This window comes from Sus scrofa, chromosome 5 (assembly GCF_000003025.6).
Source record: "Sus scrofa isolate TJ Tabasco breed Duroc chromosome 5, Sscrofa11.1, whole genome shotgun sequence".
Classification (NCBI taxonomy): Eukaryota; Metazoa; Chordata; class Mammalia; order Artiodactyla; family Suidae; genus Sus; species Sus scrofa.
Window position 1 is genome coordinate 4,922,435 of NC_010447.5, and position 24,653 is coordinate 4,947,087.

Genomic DNA, 24,653 nt, shown 5'->3' on the forward strand with positions numbered 1-24,653 from the left:
GGAGGAAATAGCCCGGCCATTCAAACAACCTGCAGGTGCTCAAGAGTCCACAGGCCAGGGGCCAGGAGCCGCTCAAAACCTCCGCCCGGCCCAGCCCGGCCCAGCCCAGGTATGGCCTCTTCCTTGGCCTCAGGGGTGGGCAGCAGGCAGGAAGGTGGGAGGCAAAGAGGCAGGTATGTGTGTGTGTAGGTGTACATCCGAGCAGGGGGCAGGGGGTGCTGGGGAGGTGGGGGGTGGGGGGATGGAGGTGGGGGGCTGGGGAGAGGGGTGCCCCTCTTATTTCACCTAAAAGCCAATAGCAGCCCAGAGGCCCAGCCCCGCAGAACTGCCTCCCCCCGCTTTTCCACCGCAGCAGCTGCAAATTATTTCTATAATCATCTAAGTCAGATTATCCTCAATACGGCAGTCGGCTAAGAGGAGGAAAAAAAAAAAAAAAAGCAGCTAAATCTTTACAAAGCAAAACACAAACTTTAAATGCAGCTTAAGAAAAACCCCAGGAGCAGAACGGCCTTGACGTCAGCCGAGTATATTTAGCTGGGCCACTGCCGGGCTCGCAGAGCCAGGGCGGCAGGGGAGCCATCTCCGGGTCTGGAGGCCGGCGCCCCCGTGCCCCGCTCGCCGGCACCCAGGGGACAGGATGACGTCAGATCCAGGTGGTGGGCCTGGCCGCCTTGGGAATAAAAACAGATCCAGTTCAGATCCTGATGCCTGTGACGTAGGCAAGGCGCTTCCCTCTCGACGGTGGGAGCGAAAATAGCCCCTGGCTCACCGCTGGTGTAAGAATTACCCAAGAGAGTGACTCAAGGGCCAAGCCACTGCCCGCCAGGTGTGTCACTGGCACTCAGCTCACCGGGGCCCTCTCTTCCTGCCTCCAATCTCCCCGCAGGCTCTGGCGACAGTCACCAGATGAACAGGAGCAGCCCCACCCCTGGAAGGGCGCAAGCTGAGAGATGCTTACAAAGAGGGGCGCCCAACAGGCCAGAGAAAGGGGCCAAAATCCATCAGAGACCCCAGTGTCCACCCCTGTCCACCTTTCAGAGCTGCTTAGCTTCTCCAAACAAAGTGGGTTTTGTTTGAGTCAATATTTTTAAAATAAGGAGTTCCCAGTGTAGCTCAGCGGTTAACCAATCTGACTAGCATCCAAGAGGATGCGGGTTCGATCCCTGGCCTTGCTCAGTGGGTTAAGGATCCGGCATTGCCATGAGCTGTGGTGTAGGTCGCTGTTGCTGTGTTGCTGTGGCTGTGGTGTAGGCCATCGGCTACAGCTCCAATTAGACCCCCAGCCTGGGAACCTCCATATGCCGCAGGTCTTTTTTTTTTTTTTTTTTTTTTGGTCTTTTTGTCTCTTGAGGGCCACATCTGCAGCATATGGAGGTTCCCAGGATAGGGCTCGATTTCTGGCCTTTTTTTTTTTTTTTTGGTCTTTTTGTCTCTTGAGGGCCACATCTGCAGCATATGGAGGTTCCCAGGATAGGGCTCGAATCGGAGCTGCAGCTGCCGGCCTACACCAAACCACAGCAACACCAGATCCAAGCCATGTCTGTGACTACACCACAGCTCACGGCAATGCCGGATCCTTAACCCACTGATTGAGGCCAGAAATCGAACCCGCAACCTCATGGTTCCTAAGTCAGATTCATTTCCGCTGCGCCACCACAGGAACTCCTCTGGCTTCTCTTGAAGAAATGGACTCGGAGGCAGCAGTATGCCTCCATCCCCCGCCTCAGCATGGATGAGCCCCCCGTGCAAGTAGGGTTCAGACTCCCCTGTTTGCCCCAGGCCCCAGCACTCCCCACCATCAGCATTTGATATTCCGGCCACTTCCCTCTTCTGTGTCAGCGGCCTGGTCCCTAGGGCATCCGAGATCGGGGGTGGAAGAAGGGTTCACAGGAGCCCAGACATCTGAGGTGGGGCTCGATTGGGCAAGAAGACAAGGAAGGGCCTTCTGGGCAGAGGGAACGGAAAGCCAGAGTGCATTCTGGACCGTGTGGCCCGTGCGGGAAGCAAAGAGGGGCTGGTCCCTCGTGGTGAGGAGCCGTGGAGGATGGAGACCAGGAATGGCATGATCCAGCTGCAGTGTTAGCAGAAACCGGGAGGTGGGAGGGGGCTTGACCAGCGGCCACGAGGAGTCCAGGAGGAAGAGGAAGAAAGCTTCTCCCTTCTCCCCAACTTCCCGGAGCCCGGGGAGGGGGAGGGGAGCCTGCGGAGGAGAGGCAGCCAGCAAACCGTTGCCATGGAGATCAGGCTGCAGCTCCCAGCTCCCCTGGGGAGAAGGGCCTCCCACCTGCTTCAACCAGGGCGGTTATGTCCTCGGGAGGCGGCTAAGGGGGACCCCGGGCGGGGGAGCTGCGTGAACCCACCTTCCCTGGCTCAGAGTGCTCCTGTGAGAAACGGGCCGAGCCCTTGGGCTCCCTGCTAAGCCCCAGGCAGACCTTAGCCAAGGAGGGTCAGCCTGGGGTCCAGGGAGCTCCTAGAATGTGTGTAGCCCAGGGCTGGGATGCACGTGGAGGATGCTACACTCCAGCCCACGGGACGCTTGCAGCTCGAGGAACCACGTGCAAAGAGAAAGAGGGAAGGGCCAAATGACAGGCCCCGACAGTCCAGGCACCCCGAACCTGCCAGGGGCCCCAAGTCTAACAGGAGCCCCCATCTGCCAGGCTTGGGAGCAACGTGCTCCCTAAAAGCAAGAAGATGAGTGGCAGGATAATTAGGCAGGATGGGGGTGGGACGAGCTGGAGGATGGAGCGGGGTGACCCGGGCAGGATGGTGGGGAGCCTCCTGGCTATGGGCGGTCTCAAGAGGGAGCATTCCAGGCCCAGGGGCTGTGGCTTTAGCTTAAGACAAGCTGGGGACGCTGAGGAGAGTGAGGGTTAACCCTCACTTTAGGAAGTGACAGCGGCGCAGAGGCACCAACGGAAAGGGCGGGCCAGGGACCAGCACCCCCAGGTGGGGCTGTGCGGCTGTGGGGCTCCCGGGGGAGAAGGGCCTGCGGAAGCTGGTGCTGAGGCTGCCAGCGGGTAACCAGGAGACCTCGGGCGGGCGTGCGTCAGCAGAAGCCAAGCTGGGGGTGGAAGGAATCGCCTGTCACCCACTAATAGCCTGTTTGCATTTCACAAGCACAGCCTAGCGAGTAATGAGGAGGACTCCAGACCCCAGGGCTTCTTGGGGTGCCATCCTCCCATCCCCCCACCCCCCGCGGTGCTCACCAGCAGCAGCAGCAGCAGCAGGGCTGTCGCTCACATCACGACACCCGCTCTCAGCAGGAACCACTGCCGGGTCCACCAGACCCTTGAGCGCTCCTTCCCGGGGGGTTTTTAAGCCTCCCCCCCTCCATACGGGACGCTGCACACAGCCCCCCAGCTGAAATGATCCTCCCCAGTCCCCCAAAGCTCAAACAGGCCCACCCAGCACATGGGAGAGACAACTCAAAAAACCAAAGCAACATTAAAGATGCTCCAAGGGCCAGGAGTTCCCTGGTGGCTCTGCCGGTTAAGGAGCCAGTGCTGTCACTGCTGCAGCTGGGGTCACTGCTGTGGTGCGGTTTGATGGTTTGATTCCCGGCCCGGGAACTTCCACATGCTGTGGGTGTGGCCAAAACAAACAAATAAAGACGCTCCAAGGGCCCCAGTGGAGTCACCTCTGTGCCTCTATCATCCCACAGGGTCAGAGTCCCTGTGCAGAAAGGATGGGGAGTCGACAGAAGGGTGCAGGGCACCCTCAAACGGCCCCACTCAGCCCCAGGCAGAGTCAGGCTGCGGCCCCCCCCCCCCCATCCACTCCCCGGGATGGTTCTGACCCTCAGCAGGCGGACACAGGAGGGGTCCGTTCCTCTCCCTGTAATGTTTTTTAATAATAAAGACATTAAAAAGAACTGAAGTGCTACTTAAAAAAGGGTTGTGAAGACTGAATTTCCCCAGCACAGCTCGAGACCTACTTAAAGAAAGCTTAAGGACATGTCAGTGCTGCATTTTCTCTCATTCAAGACCTCTGAGAACTGAAGGGCAGCAGCCGTGTGCCATGGGTCCCCCAATCACCGTGAGGTCACAGGGCCCCGTGACCAAGCCCCGTGGGAGCCCCCAGAGTGGCACCCCTTATTCCCAGGTACCCGCAGCTAGGGACCAGCTCCGGGTGGCAGGCTTCTAGGGCACAGGGGACCTTCTCATTGGTTTTCACTTTTCCTTCCAGCAGCCGTGCTCCCCTCTCTGCCTCCTGGAGAACATGGCACTGGGAGAGGGAGGCGGTGAGAGCTCCTTGTTTTGAAATACTCCCCAAAGCGGTGAGCCCGGACGGAGCCGAGAGCTGGGCCTTCCCGGCCCTTTATCTGCAGCCCTCGCTACGATGAAGATGGGTCAAGGGGCTCCACGGAGGCAGGGGACAGCGCTTTGGGAATGACCGCTGAAAACGACAGTAACAGAGAGAGAGAGTCGGGCCCCGGGCCAAGTAGATCCAGCATTTATTATCTCACGAAGGAATCCTTCAAACAAGCCCATGGTCCCAACTCACAGATGGGGGAGAGAGGTGAGGGAGCAGGCCAGAGGTGGCCCAGCCAGGACCACAGCCAAGGCTGCCTGACCCTAACGAGGTTTGTTAGGCTGAGATTTTTTTTCTTTTCTTTCCTTTTTTTTTTTTGGCCACCCCATGGCCCATAGGGTCCCCCGGCCAGGGATCAGACCTGAGCCACAGGCTCTGCCTAAGCCACAGCTGTGGCAACGCAGGATCCTTAATCCACTGTGCTGGGCCAGGGATTGAACCTGCGTCCCAGCACTCCCAAGGTGCTGCCGATCCCATTGCGCCCCGTGGGGACCCCAAGCCGAAGATTTTAAGGTGGAAAACGATAATGAAAGTACATCCCACCAGGAAGCTGCCTCCGGCCGCCTGCCCGTGCTCCATGTTCCGCGGACATGGCTACCCTCCCTTTTATCCGGGTTCCCCCCCCCCCCCCGCTCCAGGGCCTGCGTGTGAGACCACGTGCCACGCCCCGCACACTCCCCGGTCCTGTCCTCGGTTCCAACCTCCAACCTCAACCTTCTTAACCCCCCAGGCTCTGGCTCTGAGACGCAAACCCCCGCCCACCATGCAGGCTGCCCCCACCGCAGGACCACACTCTTTCTCGAAGATTCCAAAACTGCTGGGAGCAGCGAAACCCACCCAGGGCCCTGCCGCCCCTGAGTGACTGTGTGAACCCTGGGGGCTCCTGGGACTGTCCCACTGTGCCGGTGACCTCAGACTCCCCACCCCCACTCCCACCCGTTACTTACCAAACCGGCCCATCATCATCCTGCAAACAAGAACAGAGACAACCATCAGACGGGGACTCAGAACCCAGTTTTACAAGCAGCAGGTGGCGGAGGCGACCGGCATGTCGGAGCCCCAAACTGCCTGGTCGAAGCGTTACTTACAAAAATGTAAAGTCACATTTTGAGACATTTTCTCCTCCTCTGTTTACAATCAAGAGGTACGCGGGTGGATTCTACATGTCTCGTTAAGACCAGCAGCCGGCCGCCATTGTGACTTAAGCCACCCTATCAATGCCACTTAGGGGGACCCTGAATCCTAAGAGTGGTCAACACGGAGAGCGTTTCAGCAGAAAACGAGTCCTCAGGCACCTGTTCCATTTAAACGTCACAATACAAGGATGCAGGAGTTCCCTGGTGGCTCAACAGGTAAAGGACCTGGTGTTATCTCTGCTGTGGCGCGGGTTTGACCCCTGGCCCGGGGAACTTCTGCCGGCTGAGGACACGGCCAAAAATTCATTCGTTAAATAAATAAAATTAACTACAAGGGTGCAGGCTCCCCAGGGTCCCCATTTCGGTGAGTAAGCACGATGCTCTTCCGGGAAATCATGGAACTAAAGGATCCTGGAGACCCAGAGGCTGGGCCCTGATTTCAAGGTGAGAGCTGAAACCAAGGGCGGGCTGGGTCCTCCCTGAGGACCTAAGTGCACGACCGCACTGGTCCCTTCTATGCACTAGCTTCCCCTTGACTTCGTCCCCCAGTCCCTCTAGACCCCAGTCCTTGGCCTCCGTCTTACTTAGCAAAGAGTCTCTCGAGCACCTAGGATGCTCAGGCCATGAAGACACAGAAATAAACACCCTATGGCCCCGCCCACGCGACACCTGACAGTGAGAGAGACGTGGAAGCCCACGTTTCAACACAGCCTCGAGCCCCAGAAATGTGACGTAGAGGAGATGCTATGGGGACGTAAAGGAAGCTGGCCACTCCTGCTTGGCAAACCAGGAGGGCTTCCTGGAGGAGGTGACCTCAGCACCGAAGGAATGGGAAGAACTTTGGGCCTCTACGGGAGCGGAGAGACCACCTTGAGAAACTGCAGGTGGATCTTCAGAGCTGCAGGAGGGTGGGCTCCCAGGGGGACTGAAGCAGATGCAGCCAGAAAGCAGGCAGGGTGGTGCTAAGACATCTGATGCTCTAGCAGATCCACTGGGGCCACGTGGAGGGGAAGAGACAGGACGGAGCACACCCGGAATCTAGGAGACAGGCAGGAGGCTGGGCAGCCTCTGCCAGAAACCTCCCTCCACCTGCCTCTGGGGGGCTCGCCCCCCTCCTAAAGTTCCCTGAGGGCCTCGCAGCACCTCCCACAAGGTCACGGGGCTGGATTTCACATTTCTGTGGACACGACCAGCTAAACCACCAGCCCTCAGGCGAAGAGCCGAGTCTGAAACACCTCTGAGCCTCCAGGAGCCCGGCATGGTGCCCGAGCACAGCAGGCCCCCCAGGTGCTGGTTCCTGCCATGAGTCGTGGAAGCCGTTCTCCCAGCAGCCAGCTATGGTGACAGCCCCCTCTGCCCCCTGCTGCCCTCTCGGGTCTTCCTCACACACTGCGAGACTAGGAAAGACCGTCCCACCCTCTCCCCATCACTGTATCCCCCCATCACCGACCTGGCCAACCCAGTGGTCTGCCTCCCCCTCTCCCACCCAGGGTGACTGGCGACTTGCTCTGACCCGCAGGACGGGAGGACACAGCGCATGGGGGTCCAGGGGCCTGCAGCAGCCCTCTCACTCTTTGGGGACCCCTAAGGCCCCCCCCCCAGGGAGAAAGCCCTGCTCTGTGACGACAAGAGACACAGGAAGAGACAGAGGCCCCCACGGGGCAGCACCAACCACCAGACCACTGATCCACAGCACTGTCAGCAAATAAAATGACTTGTTTTAAGCCCCTTGGCTTGGGGGCTAGTTCCTTACACAAGGATGAATAACTAAGACGCCACCCCACTCCCGATCGCCCCCGCCCCCGCAACCAAACTGCCCTCCTCCTGCTCTTGAACAGGCAGAGCCAGCTGCCTGAGGCCCACCGTGCCAGGCTCGGCACCAGGCCCCCATCCCGCACCCCCCCCACCGCCCCCCGCAGGGGGCTTGGAACAGATGTGCACACACGTCAGGCCACATGCCAGCGTCTCTCCGATGTACCTGACAGCTCCCACGCCAGGAGTGGTTTCCTGTGTCAGCTCGATTTTTCAAAGACCATACATGAATTCATGACACAGTAATTAATCACTCTCTGAAGGGAGCAGGTGGGTGAGCTGAGACGATCAATTTTTAATGTTCTGTTTCATCTGGAACAGGTTTAGGCGAGAGGCACCAATGCAGTGAATTTTAAAGATGCTCAACAAGGAGTCTTAAGGCCTCCTGAAAACCACGTGCCAAATACGCCATCTGATTGGCTATTTTCAATAGGTTTGAAGCCTTCGAGCCTTCTTAAAAATTGCCCCCCGGCCTCGTCTAAGAGGTGAGGAACGGCTCGGTCCTGTCTCTCCGAAGAAGGTTCTCGTTGACACGTACAGCGGCCTCCCTCTGACGGAGCGAAGGTGGACCAATACATGAACTGGACAAAGGGACCCTCTGACCCTTCTGAACACCTTCCCCCACCCCCACCCCCGCCCCCTCTCGATATTCTTCAAACTCACCTTCCAGCATAAGGAAGGACAGTCCAAAGTCTTTGGAACGAATAACTTAGATCTAACATCAAAAACTTTGAAGTCTTTGGCATTCCCACTCGATGAAAATTCACCATTTAAAATTCTCCTCCTCCTTCTCTTAGAAGAGATTTTGAATGTGATCGATTATATTCTTTTTTTTTTGTTGTTGTTGTTGTTGTTGCTATTTCTTGGGCCGCTCCCGCGGCATATGGAGATTCCCAGGCTAGGGGTCGAATCGGAGCTGTAGTCTCCGGCCTATGCCAGAGCCACAGCAACGCGGGATCCGAGCCGCGTCTGCAACCTACACCACAGCTCACGGCAACGCCGGATCGTTAACCCACTGAGCAAGGGCAGGGACCGAACCTGCAACCTCATGGTTCCTAGTTGGATTCGTTAACCACTGCGCCACGATGGGAACTTCCGATTATATTCTTTTTGTTGTTGTTGTTGTTGTTGTTGTTGTTGCTATTTCTTGGGCCGCTCCACGGCATATGAGGTTCCCAGGCTAGGGTGAATCGGAGCTGTAGCACTGGCCTACGCCAGAGCCACAGCAACGCGGGATCCGAGCCGCGTCTGCACCTACACCACAGCTCACGGCAACGCTGGATCGTTAACCCACTGAGCAAGGGCAGGGACCGAACCTGCAACCTCATGGTTCCTAGTCGGATTCGTTAACCACTGCGCCACGACGGGAACTCCCGATTATATTCTTAATTATTATTCCCTGCCTCATTCCAGAAACGACTTCGCACAAGTTAAAGATCAAATTCCGATAACATACGTATTTATTTTTCTACTTGGCAAGAAAGAAAAGATCTGGAATTCCTCATGTACACACCAAACCAGGAGCTCCTGCTGTGGCGCAGCGGGTTAAGAAGGTTTGATCAAACCTGAGGATGCAGCTTTGATCCCTGGCCTTGCTCAGTGGGTTAAGGATCCGGCGTTGCCGTGAGCTGTGGTGCAGGTCGCAGACCTGGCTTGGATCCCGCGTGGCTGTGGCTGTGGTGTAGGCTAGCATCTGCAGCTCTGGTTCAACCCCCAGCCTGGAAACTTTGATATGCCGTAGGTTTGGCCCTAAAAAGACAAAAAAATAAAAAACGAAAAAAACCCCCAAACGAACTGCTCTTTTGCCCTTCCTCGACCAAACCAAACCAAACCAAAACAGACTTTGAAGAAAGCACGTGGAGAACAGAAAGCCAGAGTGGACGTTTTTGAGAAAAATCCCATCTCAGGGGCAAGGGCCGTGGAATGGAAAACAGCAGGGCCTGAGGGCGGGGCAGCAGGTTCACTTACTCTGTGGTCGTGGTCAGCTCCTCCGTCACGTGGCTGGAGTGCAGCATGCCTTCCCGCTTCTGAAAACCCCAGAATGAACAAATCAACACCCCGCAGGCAGAGAGGACCCCCCAGCTTCAGGTACCCACAGTCCCCAGCCTGGGAGAGTCTCCGAGGAACAACAGAGAGCAAAGGTGGGGCTCAACACCCACCTGGGGGTGAGACTGCAGGTGACCACAGAGGGGACCCTTTGGTGGCTGGAACCTGTCCCCCCCACCATAGCACCTGCTCTCCGCATTGCTCTGAGAGTTGGCAGCTGTAAGGGTCTCAGGAGAAACACCCCAGCTCCCAAAGGAATCCTTCACTTCAGAAGCTGGGAGAGGCCAGAAGCATGAAGGCAGAGGCCCAGTACAGAGGAGCTGGATGAAATACACGTGAAACGTACATGAAATGCACAGCAAACGCTTACAACAGGAGGGGAAGCCCTGGAGGAACCACACACAGTAACAGGAGGGTGCACATGAAATGCACAGGAAACACACATACAGGAAGAAGCAGAGAAATACACAGGAGCCCTGGGTTGAACTGGGTCTTCACAGAAGTCACCTCCAGTCCGAACCTGAGAGTAGGACCTCCTTTGGAAATAGGGTCTTGGCAGATGTCATCAGCTAAGATGAGGCCATGACAGATTAGGGTTGATGCTAAATCCAATGACTGGTGTCCTCATAAGAAGAGGAAAGAGAGGCAGGAACGTGGACACAGGGAAGAAGCCACGCGATGGTGGAGGCAGCACTGGAGGGGTGTGTCCACAAGCCCAGGGTGCCAGCAGCCGACAGAAGCTGCCAGAGGGACGGAAGGCTTCAGAGGGACCCTGTCGACTCCTGGATTCAGCCTCTAGCTTCCCTTGTGTGAGAGGATGATGACTGTCGGGATTTTGTTTCAGCAGCGCCTGGACACTAACACACCTGCAGCAGGTGAGCAGCGGCAACCCTGGTGGGGGAGGGGAGGTGGTGACTGTGCAGAGAAGAAAGCCTGCAGGTCCCGGACCTCAGGATGGAGCTTGGTGGCTGCTAACCCAGCCCCCACCTCGAGCCTCTACATGAACCCCTTGAATGACGGGGAGCTCACTCACTGGTCAGGGCTGCCCCCTCTCCAGATCCAACCTCCCAGCCTCTCCTGAGCTCGGCCTCCAAGGGGTTTTCACCGCTGGTTCTGGTTCTCGTGCATGAAGAGTAACCATTGTCAGGCGCCCGTCCGCTTTCCCAGGGCCTCGGCGGGGCTGATTCTCAGAAGCGCCCACGAGGGTGGCCCAGAGTCATTTTATTCGCATACATACTGAATGCCCATCAGACCCCCGCTAGATACAGGGCCCAGGGCTGGGTATGCGACTGAGGGGGGAGAATATTGTAAAAGTCTGTACAGAAGCTCAGTTTTACGGGGAAAGCGTGGCAGCTCAGAGGAATCGAGGGCCCTCCCAAGGAAACGCGGCCCTTTGCTCCGTCCTTCCCTCTGCAAACTTCAAACTCCTGCACCTCCCGACTCAGAGTGGCTGACCAGCCGTGGAGGGACAGGCCAGCCACAGCGCTAAGGCCGAGGCTGGCCCGTTCCCCAGACCCCCCGTCTTCCCGGCCTGGACGTGGCCCAGAGTCCTCGGGTAACCCCGGTCAAGGAGGGAGTGCCAGCAAGCGCTCGCTCAGGCCAGCAAAACGGTCTGCAAACCCAAAGATCTTCTTGGACCAGAGTGCGGGCCTGAAAGGAAATATCTTGATTACGGAGCTGCTCAGCATCCATGGGCCCTGATCTGACATTCATGGTTTGGAAACCACGTTCTCATGCGGCCTCGGGAAGCCTTTCCTGGTGACCACCCGGAGTGCGCACCCAAGACGAGTGGCAGGAGCTGTCCCCTGTCCCCGTCACCACCTTGGACCCCAAGGAAGCGAACAGGGCCAAGCGGCTGGTGACCCTCACCCGATGCCAGAGAAAGGGGCGTCCCGCCCATCGGCACAGAGCCAGGCTCCCGGGGTGACGAGGGGTCGGACGGCCTCAGGAAACACAGCATTCGCCAGAGCAGACCGCAGAGACCACGGGACTGATACGTCAAAACTCAGAGGAGAGCCTGGCGCTGGACAGCTCCAGGAACAGAAACACGAAAGACGTCCAGGTGCCAAGCCTGACCTCAAGGCTCTGGCAGAAGCAGCTGTTCCTTCAGGACCCAGTGTCCCCGAGAGCCGGGGCAGAGGGCTGGGAACACAGTAGGTGCTTAATACATGTTTGGTGGGCGAGACGCACACACAAAGCCGAGGCAGGGTCTGTCCCCCGAAACGCAGGGCAAAAAGGGCCAGGCACAGTGACCTGAACCTCCGTCAGAAGGACCCTGGCTCCTAAGTTACATTTTTCCAAGTGAAGGAGGAGAAACGACCCTAAAAAAAAAGACGACGGGGGATGATGGATGTAATTGGGAGCGAGGGGGCGAGGCTGCGACGGGGGCTACCGGACTATCCATTTCAGACCGAGGTCTCTACCCTCTTCCAGCGAGTAATAAGCTCATTCAAGAGGCCTGCATTCCAGCTACTTGGCTTTGCAGGGAAATGAATGCTCTTTTCAAAAGTGTGGAAAATTAAACCTCCAGGCACTCATGCCTTTGAACCTGCCTCTCTTCAAACTGGTGCCATTGTTCCTACCCCATCATTTACCTGGAAGCCAGGGCGAGGCATGCGTTTTATCAAGAGGGAAAAAACAGAAGGCAGCCTCTTAGAGAAGAAAGAAGCGAGCAGGAGGGAAGCGTCTCGGGCCAGCCGACCGCCAGGCTGGCGGTACTTACCCGCACCACCACCACTTGCACGGAGACGTGTTCTGGAAGGTGGATCGGGGCCCGGAAGTGCGTGGCCAGGGCCACAAGGAGGTGGAGAATGGCCACCAGGTTCTTCCCGTGAATCGCTGGTCGGGGAGGGAAGAGTGGGAGCTTTAGATCATCAGACATGTACCCCAAGCCGACATCCAGAAGGCAGCGAAGATGCTGAGTGCAAATGCGACCTCAGGGGAGACCCATGGGCAAACCCACAGGCCACAGGGCAGTCCCATCGTGGCTCAGCAGTAAAGAGCCCAACTGGTATCCATGAGGATGCAGGTTTGATCCCTGGCCTTGCTTAGCAGCTTAAGGATCCGGTGGTGCCGTTGAGTTGCAGCGAAGGTTGCAGACTCAGCTCGGATCCCTCGTTGCCTTGAGCTGTGGTGCCGGCCGGCAGCTGCAGCTCCAATTTGACCCCTAGCCTGGGAACTTCCGTTAAGTGCGGCCCTAAATAAACAAAATGGAGAGAGCCGACCAGCATCCTTGGTGAATTTGGTTCTAGCTCCTAATTTTTTCTTTCCTGTCGGCCTTGGGGGATGTGTGCAACCGCTTTCAAAAGCGGGAACCGCTGTTTGCGAAAAGAGTGGACTGGGTGGTGAGAGGAGGGAGAATGAGCAGGAACATGCAGTTGGCACAAGAGACGGGCAAAGATCTGGGAAAACAGGCCACCTGGCCCTCACCCCCCCAATGAGGCGCATTCTTATCTCAGGGGCTTAAAACCCTCCCGCTCTGCAATCGAGCGTCTCTGCAGGGAAGGCGACCAAGGGCAAGGGGTGCCTGGGGAAGCTGGACGTCCCTCCTGCTGGCCTCGGCCCCGGCCACCAGCCCCAGGTGCACGGGCTCTTCTTCAGGACGTGGACCAAGGTGTCATCCCCAAAGCACTGGACTCCCCAGCCTCAGCCCTGCAGCCCATAAGGTGGGCTGGGGACTGCCCCAGGACTCTGTGCCAAGAAGCCAGGGGCTCATCTGACTGCAGCCTTCGTCTTACCCAAGCACAGGGGCCAGGAGAGCCGCTAAGCCGACCCTGTCTGCCCTGCAGGGGGTGAGGCTGGAGGAGGGACAGCAGGACCAAGCCCCTCCAGCCTCTCTTGGTTAGTGCTTCACTTTTCCAGGTTCACGTCTTGGCTGGAAGCGCTGTGATGCCAGGCGTTCCCAAGGCCGGCGCTCCGAGACACACTCCGGGGACCGGCCTGAACCCTCCAGAAGACCTGCTTCAGTGACTTCGCGGCAACACAGCTCACCACTGGTACCCAGGGTGGTAAGAACCCACCCAGCCGCTTCTGTCTCACAACCCCAACCCCATTCTTCCTCTGGAAGTCTCTCTTGATCCATGCATCCAGAAAGGACCCCTCTCTACTCTGAAGCTCAGGGAAATCTGAGCACTGCTGGCGTGACTCAGCCCCTTATTGACACACCCTGGAGTGGGGACTCCTGCTTCCTCTCCTGCCTGCTTCTCTCTCTCTCTCTCTTTTTTTTTTGTCTTTTTAGGGCCACACTCATGGCATGTGGAGGTTCCCAGGCTAGGGGTCAAATCAGAGCTGTAGCTGCCAGCTTACACCATAGCCACAGCAATGCCAGATCTGAGCCATGTCTGTGACCTACATGGCAACACCAGGTCCTTAACCTACCAAGCACGATCAGGGATTGAACCCACGTCCTCATGCCTACTAGTCAGGTTCATTATTGCTGAGCCACAGCGGGAACTCCCTGGCTGCCTCTCTCAGAGCAGGAGTGTGACCAGGTTTTAAAATGCAAGGCCAGACGTGAAGATGAATGGCAGGTGGAAAAGCTCAGAGGCTGGGCTCCCCTCCCCGCAGCCCTGCCCCCACCCCCTGGATGCTCACAGTCCACGGTCCACTGGAGCGCCCGGCCGTGGGGCCGAAGCAGGTCCTGCACCGCCTCCAGCACCGCCTGCAGCTTCTGCTTTGCCCTATTTCAGACTGGGTCACCTCGGCCACATTCAGCTTGCAGTCTGCCAGTTTTTCTGCAACGAGAAGGACAAGGGCAAAAGCAGAGCGTCAGGAAAAGCTGGAGGGACTCGGGGCCACCAGGGTGGCGGACCAGCTGCAGTGAGGCCTCCCCACCCCCACCCCCACCAGGTCATCACCAACAGGGGGGACGGTCAGGATGTTGTGCCACGGAACTCTGGACTGTCAAGTCCCCCATTGCTCAGAAAATCACTCCAAGATGAAAGGGGGCGGAGAGTTCAAGGCTAGCACTGCAGGCACCTCATGTGAGAATGTTCTAGGCACAGAATGGACGAGATGACTGAAGGTGTGGCTGGAAGGCAAGCAGGTGACCTGCGGAGCCGGGAACAGAGGTGAGGAGGCTGGGCTGGCGGGGTCCCAGAGGGAAAAGGACTTGCTGAGAAGATAAAAAGGGCCCCTTGCTGCCCTGTGGCTCCCTGCACACGGACGCTCCCACTTGGCCTCCGCTTGGGCGCCACGGTGGTTTGATGCTCAGAAGCCTGCGACTCTTTTCTCACCCAGAGTGAGGAGGAAGCATCGGGAGGAGCGGGACGAGAACTGTCACGTCTGCTCAAGATCCAATCCCTGAGACAAAGCTGCAGCTGCAGCCCACATGCTTCACTCCCCTCCCGGTGGAGCAGGAGGGGTCTCACATCACACCTGCAAAGGGGCAGGTGAGGAAGGGGCCCCAGACTTCTCTCCTATTCACTGATTTTTGGTTTTTTATGGAGGTTCCCAGGCTAGGGGTTGAATCAGAGCTACAGCAGTTGGCTCACACCACCACTCACAGCAAGGCCGGATCCCCAACCCACTGAGCAAGGCCAGGGATCCAATCTGCATCCCCGTGGATCCTAGTCAGGTTCCTTAACTGCAGAGCCACGAAGGGAACTCCGCCTACTCACTGATTTTAAGACTCAAGAGGTCTTCCAGTCAATCTCTGCGAAAAACCAGAGAACGACATCGCGGACCGCATGAGATCAGAAGGGGAGAGTGTGCAGGGCACAGAGCCTGAGGGGCGGCACCCGGAAAGGCAGTGGTGCCCAGGTCGGGCACAAACGGGGCTTCCATGTTGCAAGTGGTTCATGGTCAAGGTCTGCTGAAGGCGTTTTCGCCGGAGGCCCCTGCCATGTCAACACTGTCTCCCCGTGCCCGGCCTCCTCCCTCCTGCGGTCAGAACACCGACAAGCAGCTGTGCTATTCCCTTCGGGGTCCTGTCATTGCACAGCGATGCCTGCCAAGACTCTCCTTCCTCCCTTCATTCATTTGCTCGTTTGCTCGCAAAATAATTACGGAGCGCCCACTGTGGACCAGGCACTGTCCCCGGGCCAGAGGCAGCACAGACCAGAGAGGGCTCTCATGAGGGTGGGGGGGGGGGGTCAGTGTCAATCACACCTGCAGGGCCTCAGCTTGGGGGGCAGGGGATGCTGGAGGCAAAACAAAGCAGCTCAACCAAATGCATCCTGCAGGGACGGAAGTGATTCCCGTTGGTACGTTTTGATTTCCTTCCATCTGCATCTAACAGGTCTTAGCTGAACAACGCACAGCTGTTGGTCCACATAAACTCCCTGAAAATCCGCCGCAGGCCCCCCCGGGGCTCGGCAGCCAGAGGCAGGATGGAGCAGGGGGTCCCTGGGGAAGGAATGAGGGCTGTGGAGAGAGATGGGGAGCCAGGCTCATCTCTGCTGTCCCCTTCCAGCAGCCAAACCTGCAGACGGAACGTGGCTGTGACGCCTGGCGGGGGGGGTGGGGGGGACTATCCTGCGACGGCTCCCGCCACCAGAGCGCCGACTGGGGGACTCAGAGGGTGCAGTCACCTGCTCTCAGTCCCGGGGGTTAGAAGCCCGGGCTCAAGGCGTGAGCCGAGCAGGTCTCCCTGGGGCCTCGCTCCTCAGCTGGCAGACTTCTTCCCACGGGCCGCCTCCTCTGTGTATCTGGATCCTAATCGCCTCCTCTTCTTTTTTTTTTTTTTTTTTTACTTTTTAAAATTTGTTATTAATGTATAGTTGATTTACAACGTTCTGTCAGTGTCTGCTGTACAGCAAAGTGACCCAGTCATACATAGATATATACCTTCTTTTTCTCATATTATCTTCCATCGTGTTCCACCACACGTGATTGGATAGAGTTCCCTGTGCGGTACCGACAGGCCCTCCTTGCTCACCCATTCTAAATATGGTCGTTTGCATCTACTAACCCCAGACTCCCGGTCCATCCCGCTCCCTCCCCCTCCCCCTCGGCCACCACAAGTTTGTCTCCATGTCTGTGAGCCTGTTTCTGTTCTGTGAATAGTTTCATCTGTGCCACCTGTTAGATGGCACATGCACATCTAATCGCCTCCTAAAAGGACAGCAGTCTGATGGGTTGAGGGTCCCCCCCAGTGAGCACATTGCAACTTTAAAGACCCTGTCTCCAAATACATCCTGAGGTCTTATGAATGCTGGGGGGCACAGAACTCATCAGGCAATAACAGACACCAAGGGGGTTGGCTCTCAGGTGACCCTCCCGGAGTGGGGGGAGAAGAGGTCCTTGGCCCCCGTGTCACCAGCATCGCCCTCCCAAGCGGCCCAGGGCTTTGCATGGCCAGGTCGCTGATTCTCCTGGTGTGGTGAGAGACAGAGGCAGGAGGGGCGGACTCTCGGGTGAGGTGGGGGGACGTGGGGCCGGGAACACTTATCACACGAGGAAGGGCCTGCCTCTGGCCAGGAGAAGGGGAGCCGTGAGTCAGAAGCAGGATGACAGCCAGGCTGGGGGCCCCCCACGGCCCCAGGGTGGCCTCATCACTGCCCACAGAGGGTCCCCCCAGGACAGCACTCATGTATAAAGTTACATCCCTAAAACCTGCCAGTGGCAGAGGGTCAGAGAGCTGTTCCCCAAATCTGCCCTTAAGCAGAAAGGCACATCTGGAGGTCTCTCGGTGGCTCGGACTTGCAAATCCAGAGGTCTGGTCTCCGTCCCCAACCCCCTCCCTCCTGCCTCCACCTCCTCCATCCTTCTCCTGGTTCCTCCTCCCTCCAGGACCCTTGGGGCTCCCGCGCGGGCTCCTCCTCTGACCACTCACCATCCCTCGGGACCCAGTTCCCAAACCTCTTCTCTCAACAGAGGCAAAGAAGTCAGCCTTGGCCTTGGCCGTCAGCCCAGATCTTCTACTTGGTTTTAGCTTCTACCTTCGGAGAGTAAAGAGCCAAATGCCTCCATCAGGACCCCAGGATCACGTGATCACGTGGGTCACTACCGCCCCCTTAACGCGGCCAGCAAGACCTTGGATGTTCTTTTAATATCTGGACATTCTCTGCCACTGTCCTCTCCTTCAAACAAAGTGGTATGTCCGACCACTTGACACACAAGAGATTTCAGCGTTGCCTTCTCGAGTAGTACTTATGCAAGATCTTCAAACAGGATGGAGCTGCAGTTATAATAAAAGGCTGCCTGAGCCAAGGTCAGCCTCCTGTTATATTACACGGATAACAAAACGGAAATAGCAGGTCTCTCGGACGCCAGCAGCTTCACAGCAAGTGCCCCATTTGCAGGGGGCCAACTGAAGAGGGGACCAAAAGGACGTGCCGTGAGCGGGCAAGGTTTTCTCACAGGATACCTGCTCTACGATGCCCCTGTCGCTCTCCTCCAGGGAGGGAGCTGGCATCCCTTCCGGGCAGCTAAGGCTAAGTGCAGATGCATACCCAGAGCGGGTCCTGTGGCCAGACTTCCACGGCCTCGCCGCTAGAGCTAAGGCTTAGGGACGTCATTTTTTCAAGTGATTGGGTGGGCGAAGCCACAGATGCGTGCATAAAGAATCAGAAAAAAAAAAGTGTAAGTGAGCAAAACACTTTTATGTTTGCGTCAAAAATATCAAGACGTTTCTCCTCTGCTCAAGTGAGCAAAGCAGCTGTTCAAAGGACGATTTCAGTAAGCAAGCATTGTCACCAACGGCCAACCCTTCACGTCTAAGAGCCACAGGGAAGCCAGGGCTTTACCTAGAGAGGAGGGAAAGCTGATAACCCAGGGCCCCTTCACCATCCCGAGGTTTCTTGGGGACAGTGTCAGCTAAGAGTCATGTCCTCCTCTATTCTTCTCAGTTGAAAGTCTGCGTCTAATATCACGAATGTCTGATTTGCTGAGCTCCAGAGCAATCTAGCCCCTGACACTGCTGAGAATGGCTGTACCAAGGACACAATGTGAAACAACAAAGCTCCAACCAACTTTTTTTTTTTTTCTTTTTAGGGTCGCACCTGTGGCATATGGAGGTTCCCAGGCTAGGGGTCTAATCGGAGCTACAGCTGCTGGCCTCCACCACAGTCACAGCACCACAGGATCCAAGCCGCGTCTTTGACCTACACCACAGCTCATGGCAACACTGGATCCCCGACCCACCGACCGAGGCCAGGGATCAAACCCCATCCTCCATGGATACTGGTTGGATTCGTTTCTGATGCGCCACAATGGGAATCCCCAACCAACATTTTTAATTATAAAATTGTGACAATGACGAAACAATCTTTTTTTTCTTCTATTTGTCCTTGTTTTAGGACCACAGGTGCAGAATATGGAAGTTCCCAGGCTGGGGGTAGGATCGGAGCTACAGCTGCCAGCCTACGCCACAGCCACAACACTGGATCCGAGCCGCATCTGCTACTTACACTGCAGCTTGCAGCAACGCCAGGTCCTTAACCTACTGCGCAAGGCCAGAGATCGAACCCACATTCTCAGGGATACCGGTTGGGTTCTTACCCCGCTGAGCCACAAGAGGAACCCCATGACTAAACAATCATGATAGCTTCATTTTGGATTTATTCTTGTACCAAAGAAGCTCATTTGAAGATGGGGGTTCTCAGCTTAGCCAAAGAGATTTGATTCTCGGCCAACAGCATTCAGCCAAAAGTACGGAACACCCCTCCAGGTGAGGCCATCGGGTCCGGCATTGAACGTCGCAACCCACTACCCCACCGCTGCCTCCGGCACGAGGGGCATCTCGGTCCCGGAAGACCCAACCCCACCTCCTCGCTCCCCACCCCCCGCTATTCCCAAGGGCTTCCTCACTCACCCAGTGTTCAGCCCACAAACCTGGCCGCTTTAACCTCCAAGGTACCTGAGACCACACTCCTATCCTTTGCAAGGCGCCTCACCTGACACCAGACGGCTGTGACCGCATCCTGACCGACCTCTCGGCTCCGCCTCCTGACGCTCCTCCCTGTCCATTCTGTTCCCGGAAGCCCAAGTGACCCAAAACCAACCTTAAACTCTAACCCAGATCTTGCCACAGCCCTGCGCCAAACCTCCAGTGGCTTCCGTCACTTGGAATAAAGCCGGGGTCTGCCAGGGCTGGACCTGGTCTGGCCCCGTCGGTCCACCCCGCCTTCTTTCTCTTCTCTTTAAGCACCGCAGACTCTTCCTCCCTTCGGAGTTCCGGCCTGGAACCTTCTTTCCCTGCAACTGTGCAGGTGTCTGCTGGGACGTCAGCTTCCCGGGGCGCTGCCCCTGAGGGCCCGGCCCCCCGCCACCCCACCCCTCCACCCCTCTGATTTTCTCCCTAGCGCCCGTCACTCTCTTAAAGGCTGCACCACCGCACGGGGGTCCTCTTTCTTCCCTCTGCCAAAAGGGGTGTCAGTGATGGGGCAAGGTCACCATGGCACCTCCAGGGCCCACAGCCACACCTGCCACACGGTAGGTCAAAGAACAGTCAGTCATTCAACAAACGAAGAAATGACCAAAACGAAAACACAAATTATGGTCCCTCTGGATGGGCTTTTTGAGGACTGACTGAGTAAGGATAAAACAACGTGAGCCGTCCGTCTCCACATCCCCAGGCCCCTTCCGGGACAGTTTCCCCTCCCCATGGCTTCCCTCGAGGATCAGGCCGCTTGGCAGAGCTCTTGCGCTGAGCGTGCCACCTGCCTGGAGGGACCCGGGTCCGAGAAGGCAGGGCCAAGGCCACGACTCTCATTGCAGGCCACCACCTGCCCCTCCGACCCAGTCTGCTTCCCCTCAGTACCCATTCCTCCCCAAAGCCCAGGTGCCTGTCTCGGCGCCGCCGCCCCCCCCGCCCCCCAGCACGTCCCTGTGAAGCAAAACATGGTCCCACCCCAGTGCCACCCCCCTGGAAGGAGCGACCCTTGAGGTGGTCTGCTGGGGAGACCCCCGCACCAGCACAGCGCTTGTCCGTGGGACCATGGAGGGGGAGGCGTGTTTGCAGAAAGAGGGGGGAAACAGGTCTGTGGCCCCACGGATGCTGGGGCGGGGCCTCCCCTGGACCTTTAGGGGGTGAGTTACCCTACAGGGCAAGGCGAGGACGCTGAGTCCTCCAGGCCACCCTCACAGGGATCAGGGGACCCTGAAAATGCATCAGGGCTTCGCCGGGGCTGAGACCTCCGCCAACGGCTCGTCCCTGCTGGAGCCCTGCATGGTGCTGCCGCCCAGCAGATCCAGACAAACGCTGGCCCGTCTGGTCCCTTTCCACTCCTGTAACAGGAGCCCACGTCCTGGCAGGTAAGGAAACCTCAGGGCCTCCTTCACTGAGTCGGTCAACACGCAGTTACTGTGTGCTCAGTACTCAGTGCTCAGTACTCAGTACTCAGAGGCACAGCCCCCAGCCCAGCTCTAACCCTCGCGTCTTTGTGTTGTGTTGTTAACCGCCCCTTCCAGGCTCCAGGCCGTGGGCCCAGCCCCGGCTAAGGGGCTTTACTTGCCTTATTTTAATGAGAAGCTTTGTCCCCAGTGGACGGACATAAATAGAGCAGCCACAGGAGTTCCTGTTGTGGCTCAGTAGGTTAAGAATCCGACTAGTACCCGTGAGGATGCGGGTTCGATCCCTGCCCTCGCTCAGTGGGTTAAGGATCCAGTGTTGCCGTGAGCTGCAGTGTAGGTCGCAGACGAGGCTCGGATCCTGCGTTGCTAAGGCTATGGCGTAGGCTGGTAGCTATAGCTCCAATGCGCCCCCTAGCCTGGGAACTCCATATGTCCCAGGTGAGGCCTTAAAAAGACCAAATACATACATTAATTAATTTTAAATAAATAAATAAATAAAAAGAGAGACCGCAGTCCATCTCCCCCCTCCCTTCTCCCCCACCCCAAGTCGTACCCCTCGAGGGCACAGCCGGGGGCCATGCCCTCAGGCATCCCTGACGCTGGATGAGCCAGCGTGGGCCTGGAGGTGCTCACATCTGGACAGGCACAAGGCCAGCAGGGGGGGTGTGCAGAGAGGAGACGGTGCCCACTCGTGCCCCCTCTCCATGCTCCCCTTGGCGCCTGCACCCAGCAGCACAGAGGCCACAGACAGTTTTGGAAGCTGTGTGTGATCCACGCAGCCGCAAGGCGGGGACCTTTGGGGGGACACCCATGAGTGGCAATGAGAGAGCAGGTGACCTGGAGCCCCGCGAAGCCTGGAGCTCAGGGGCTGCCACCTGGGAGCCATGGATCCCCTCGCCGTGGCCCCGTGCAGGGTGCGGGGGCCGCCCCTCCCGGGAGACTCACCCAGGAGCTTCTGCAGCACCTGGCCGTCGTACAGGTCCTCCTCCAGCTGCTTCACAATGATCCTCTCCTCCACCAGGACGTCGTTGATCCAGTCGATGAGAACCTGCGGGCGGACAGGACGGTGGCCTCGCTGAGCGGGGCCCCGGGGACCAGCCAGCGACGGGGCAGGGCGGGAACTGAGAGCCGCTGGTCACGGGGACGCCCAGGGCAGGGGCCGGGCAAGCCCAAGGGGAAAGGCAAGCTGCTCCCCCCCCAGGCTGCCGGGACTCCAGGGGGATTCACAGGAGCATGGGGGGGGTGTCACTGTGGATGGACCGGCCACCCCCCAGCGGAGACCTGGGCAGCGCGGAAACTCCGCCAAAGAGGCGATCTGCTCCGCAGGGCACGGCGGAGGGGCAGTCGACGGGGAAACGTCAGAACGTGGTCCCCCATGGCCCCAGATGGTACAGATGAGCCATAAATGTCCACCAAACCATTCCCGATTGCCCTGAGCCTAAAGCAGGGGCGAGGAGGCGATGCCGGTGGCTGTTCCCCACACGCTCTATTTTTTCACGGCGTGACTGAGACAGAACTCACAGTCCACACAACACACCCCTTCAAAGCCTGCAGTTGCATGGTTTCAGTTCCCTCCCAAAGCCGGGCTGCCAACACCATAATCCCTGCAGAACTTTCATCCCTCCCCCGCGGGAGCCCCGGAGCCACGGCAGAGTCCCTGTCCCCTCCCCCAGCTACTTCCAACCCCAAAACCATTTTCCCCACGGACGTGTCCTTTCTGGATCCTTCCTAGGCATGGAAGCCCCTCACACGTGCTCTTTGCCTGCTGGCTTCTTTCACGGATCATGACGTTTCCAAGGCTACTCAAGCTGGCACGTGTGGGGCTGCGCGCCCTCTTAAGGCGGAATCTTAGTCCACTATCTACAGACACGCTCTAGGGGCCCCGCTCACCAGCCAAGGGACATGTGGGTGCGCTCTGGGGCTGCGGTGAACGTGGGCGTACGAGTTTTATGCAGACTCCTGTGTTCATTTCTCTAGATCCGCCTTTTCTCAAGTTTTCCACTCAGTTCCCTGAGGAATATGTATCATAAAAGAAGAAGCCTCGGAGTTCCCTTTGTGGCGCAGTGGTTAACAAATCCGACTAGGAACCATGAGGTTGTGGGTTCGATCCCTGGCCTTGCTCAGTGGGTTAAGGATCCGGCATTGCTGTGAGCTGTGGTGTAGGCTGCAGATGCAGCTTGGATCCTGCGTGGCTCTGGCTGTGGTAGGCCGGCAGCTACAGCTCTGATTGGACCCCTAGCCTGGGAACCTCCATATGCCGTGGGAGTGGCCCTAGAAAAGGCAAAAAGACAAAAAAAAAAAAAAATAGAAGAGAACCTCAATTGTGAAAGTGCCTATGGAGAAATAGGCGTCCCACTGACCAGAATTCCATTTGGCCACCGCTGCACACGGCACTTCCCTGCAAAATGAAACTGATGTTGAACAGACCCGATCAGCAGTCTGCGTGGTCCATGGTTTCCCTGTGGGAGCGAGACTCACAAAACATCCAACCGGTCCCAACAGGCACTGACTGCCCCTCCGGTGTCCTCTACCCCTCAGTGACATGGATGCAACCGGCAAAAATGGGCCACACAGCACACGTCTGTGAAGTGTATTCTATTTTCCCACTAACTCAAAAATATTGTCAGACACACCATCCCAAGAAGAACAGATGTGGAAGGAAAGTGGATGGAGGACTGGAGGAAGGAGTCTTGTGGTCAAGGTCACTCCAGCGGCAGTCTGTACGGTCAAGGTCACCCCAAGGGTCCGCTGGCTCTAGGCTGCAGCCCTCCTCCAGGGTGGGGGGTGGGGCGAGCACGGCCTGGGAGGCTGGGAGCTGGACCTCGCCCAGCTGCCTTCCCTCCCACCTTCTAGCGCCTTCTCCCATCATCCAGTTCCCACCTTCCTCTCTGAGCACCCTCCCAGCTTCCTGGGGCCGGGGTCCTCCTTGGCACCTCCTTCTCCTCCAGGACTTTAAAGGGCATCGCCCCGGCTGTGTCTCCACTCTCTCCGAGGCAGCTCACGCCCTCGCACGACGTCCACTGGCTCTGTCCAGAAAGCCCTACGCACCCCCCACTCCTGCACAGTGTTCCACGAGCATCTCACTGACCTCGCCCCCTCACCCCCCAACCTGCTCCTTCAATGAGAAGGAAAGAGGAAGCCTTCTCCAGCTTTCAGCCCCTGGCCCCACTTCTGCCCTCTTGTCACCAACTCCTCTCCAGAGCCTTGTCCACCACCTCCCTGGGCCATTGCCACAGCCCCGCTGAGCATGGCGCCTTTCCACTGGTGATCTTCAAATACCCCAAGCTCCCCTCTGCCTCAGGGCCTTTGCACGAGCTTGTCCTGCAACACCCCCCCACACCCCCACTGCCAGACCTGCTCCTGTGCATACTTCAAGTTTCACGCTCTGTATCTCTGAACGCCCGTCCCTCCCCAGCCGCATCCCCCATCACGCTCTCCCTGCACCCAAGGGCCTCTCCCAGAGCCTGTTCACATGTGCCAGGGGTACAGCTCTTTGTTTGTAACCGCCTCCCCTGCTGGACTCCAAGCTTTGTGAGGGCAGAGGCTTTAACCTCCTGTTTGTGGCTCTTGTCTCCAGCACCCAGCACTCCCTGCCCGGCTGGAACCCTAAACGCAGGCACTGAGTTCATCGATTCACTTACTGAGCACCTACTATGTGCCAGGCTCTGGGGATAAATAAGATGAGTGAGGCCTCTGTCCTGGGGGACTTTACCCTCCCATCAGACATCACAAGACAAGCACACCCGCCGTCAGGTGGTGATGGATGCCGTGGAGAAAAATAAGTCAGGATACAGTGGAGGGGCCTGACGAGCACGCCTCAGCGGGTGACCAAGGATGCATCACAGGGACCAGTCACGTCGCCGGCACGGCCTGATATGATGGGACGGAAAAGGCACCTCCCCGCCCCCAACCCAGGATGCCCTGGTCCTGAGAAAAGCATCAGACAAAACGTCAGAGCAGGACATCCTGCAAACCGCCTGCCTGCCTTCTCGAAACCACCAAAGGTCACACGGAAAACAAGGACAGTCTGAGACCCGTCACAGCCGCAAGGAGCCAAGGGGACCGGACGGCTCGGGTCACGTGGGGTCCCAGGTTGGCAAAAGTGTATTTGGT

General features: G+C 57.7%; 1 protein-coding gene across 1 annotated transcript in view; it reads right to left on the minus strand.

The window, feature by feature from the left end:
• Nucleotides 1-24,653, minus strand: part of PARVB (parvin beta) — a 108,828-nt gene that overhangs the window by 15,768 nt on the left and 68,407 nt on the right. The window contains 6 exon segments of the mRNA XM_021091402.1: nt 5,259-5,278; nt 9,228-9,286; nt 12,028-12,143; nt 13,899-13,982; nt 13,985-14,038; nt 21,486-21,588. Of these exon segments, the coding sequence (XP_020947061.1) occupies nt 5,259-5,278; nt 9,228-9,286; nt 12,028-12,143; nt 13,899-13,982; nt 13,985-14,038; nt 21,486-21,588 (436 nt within the window).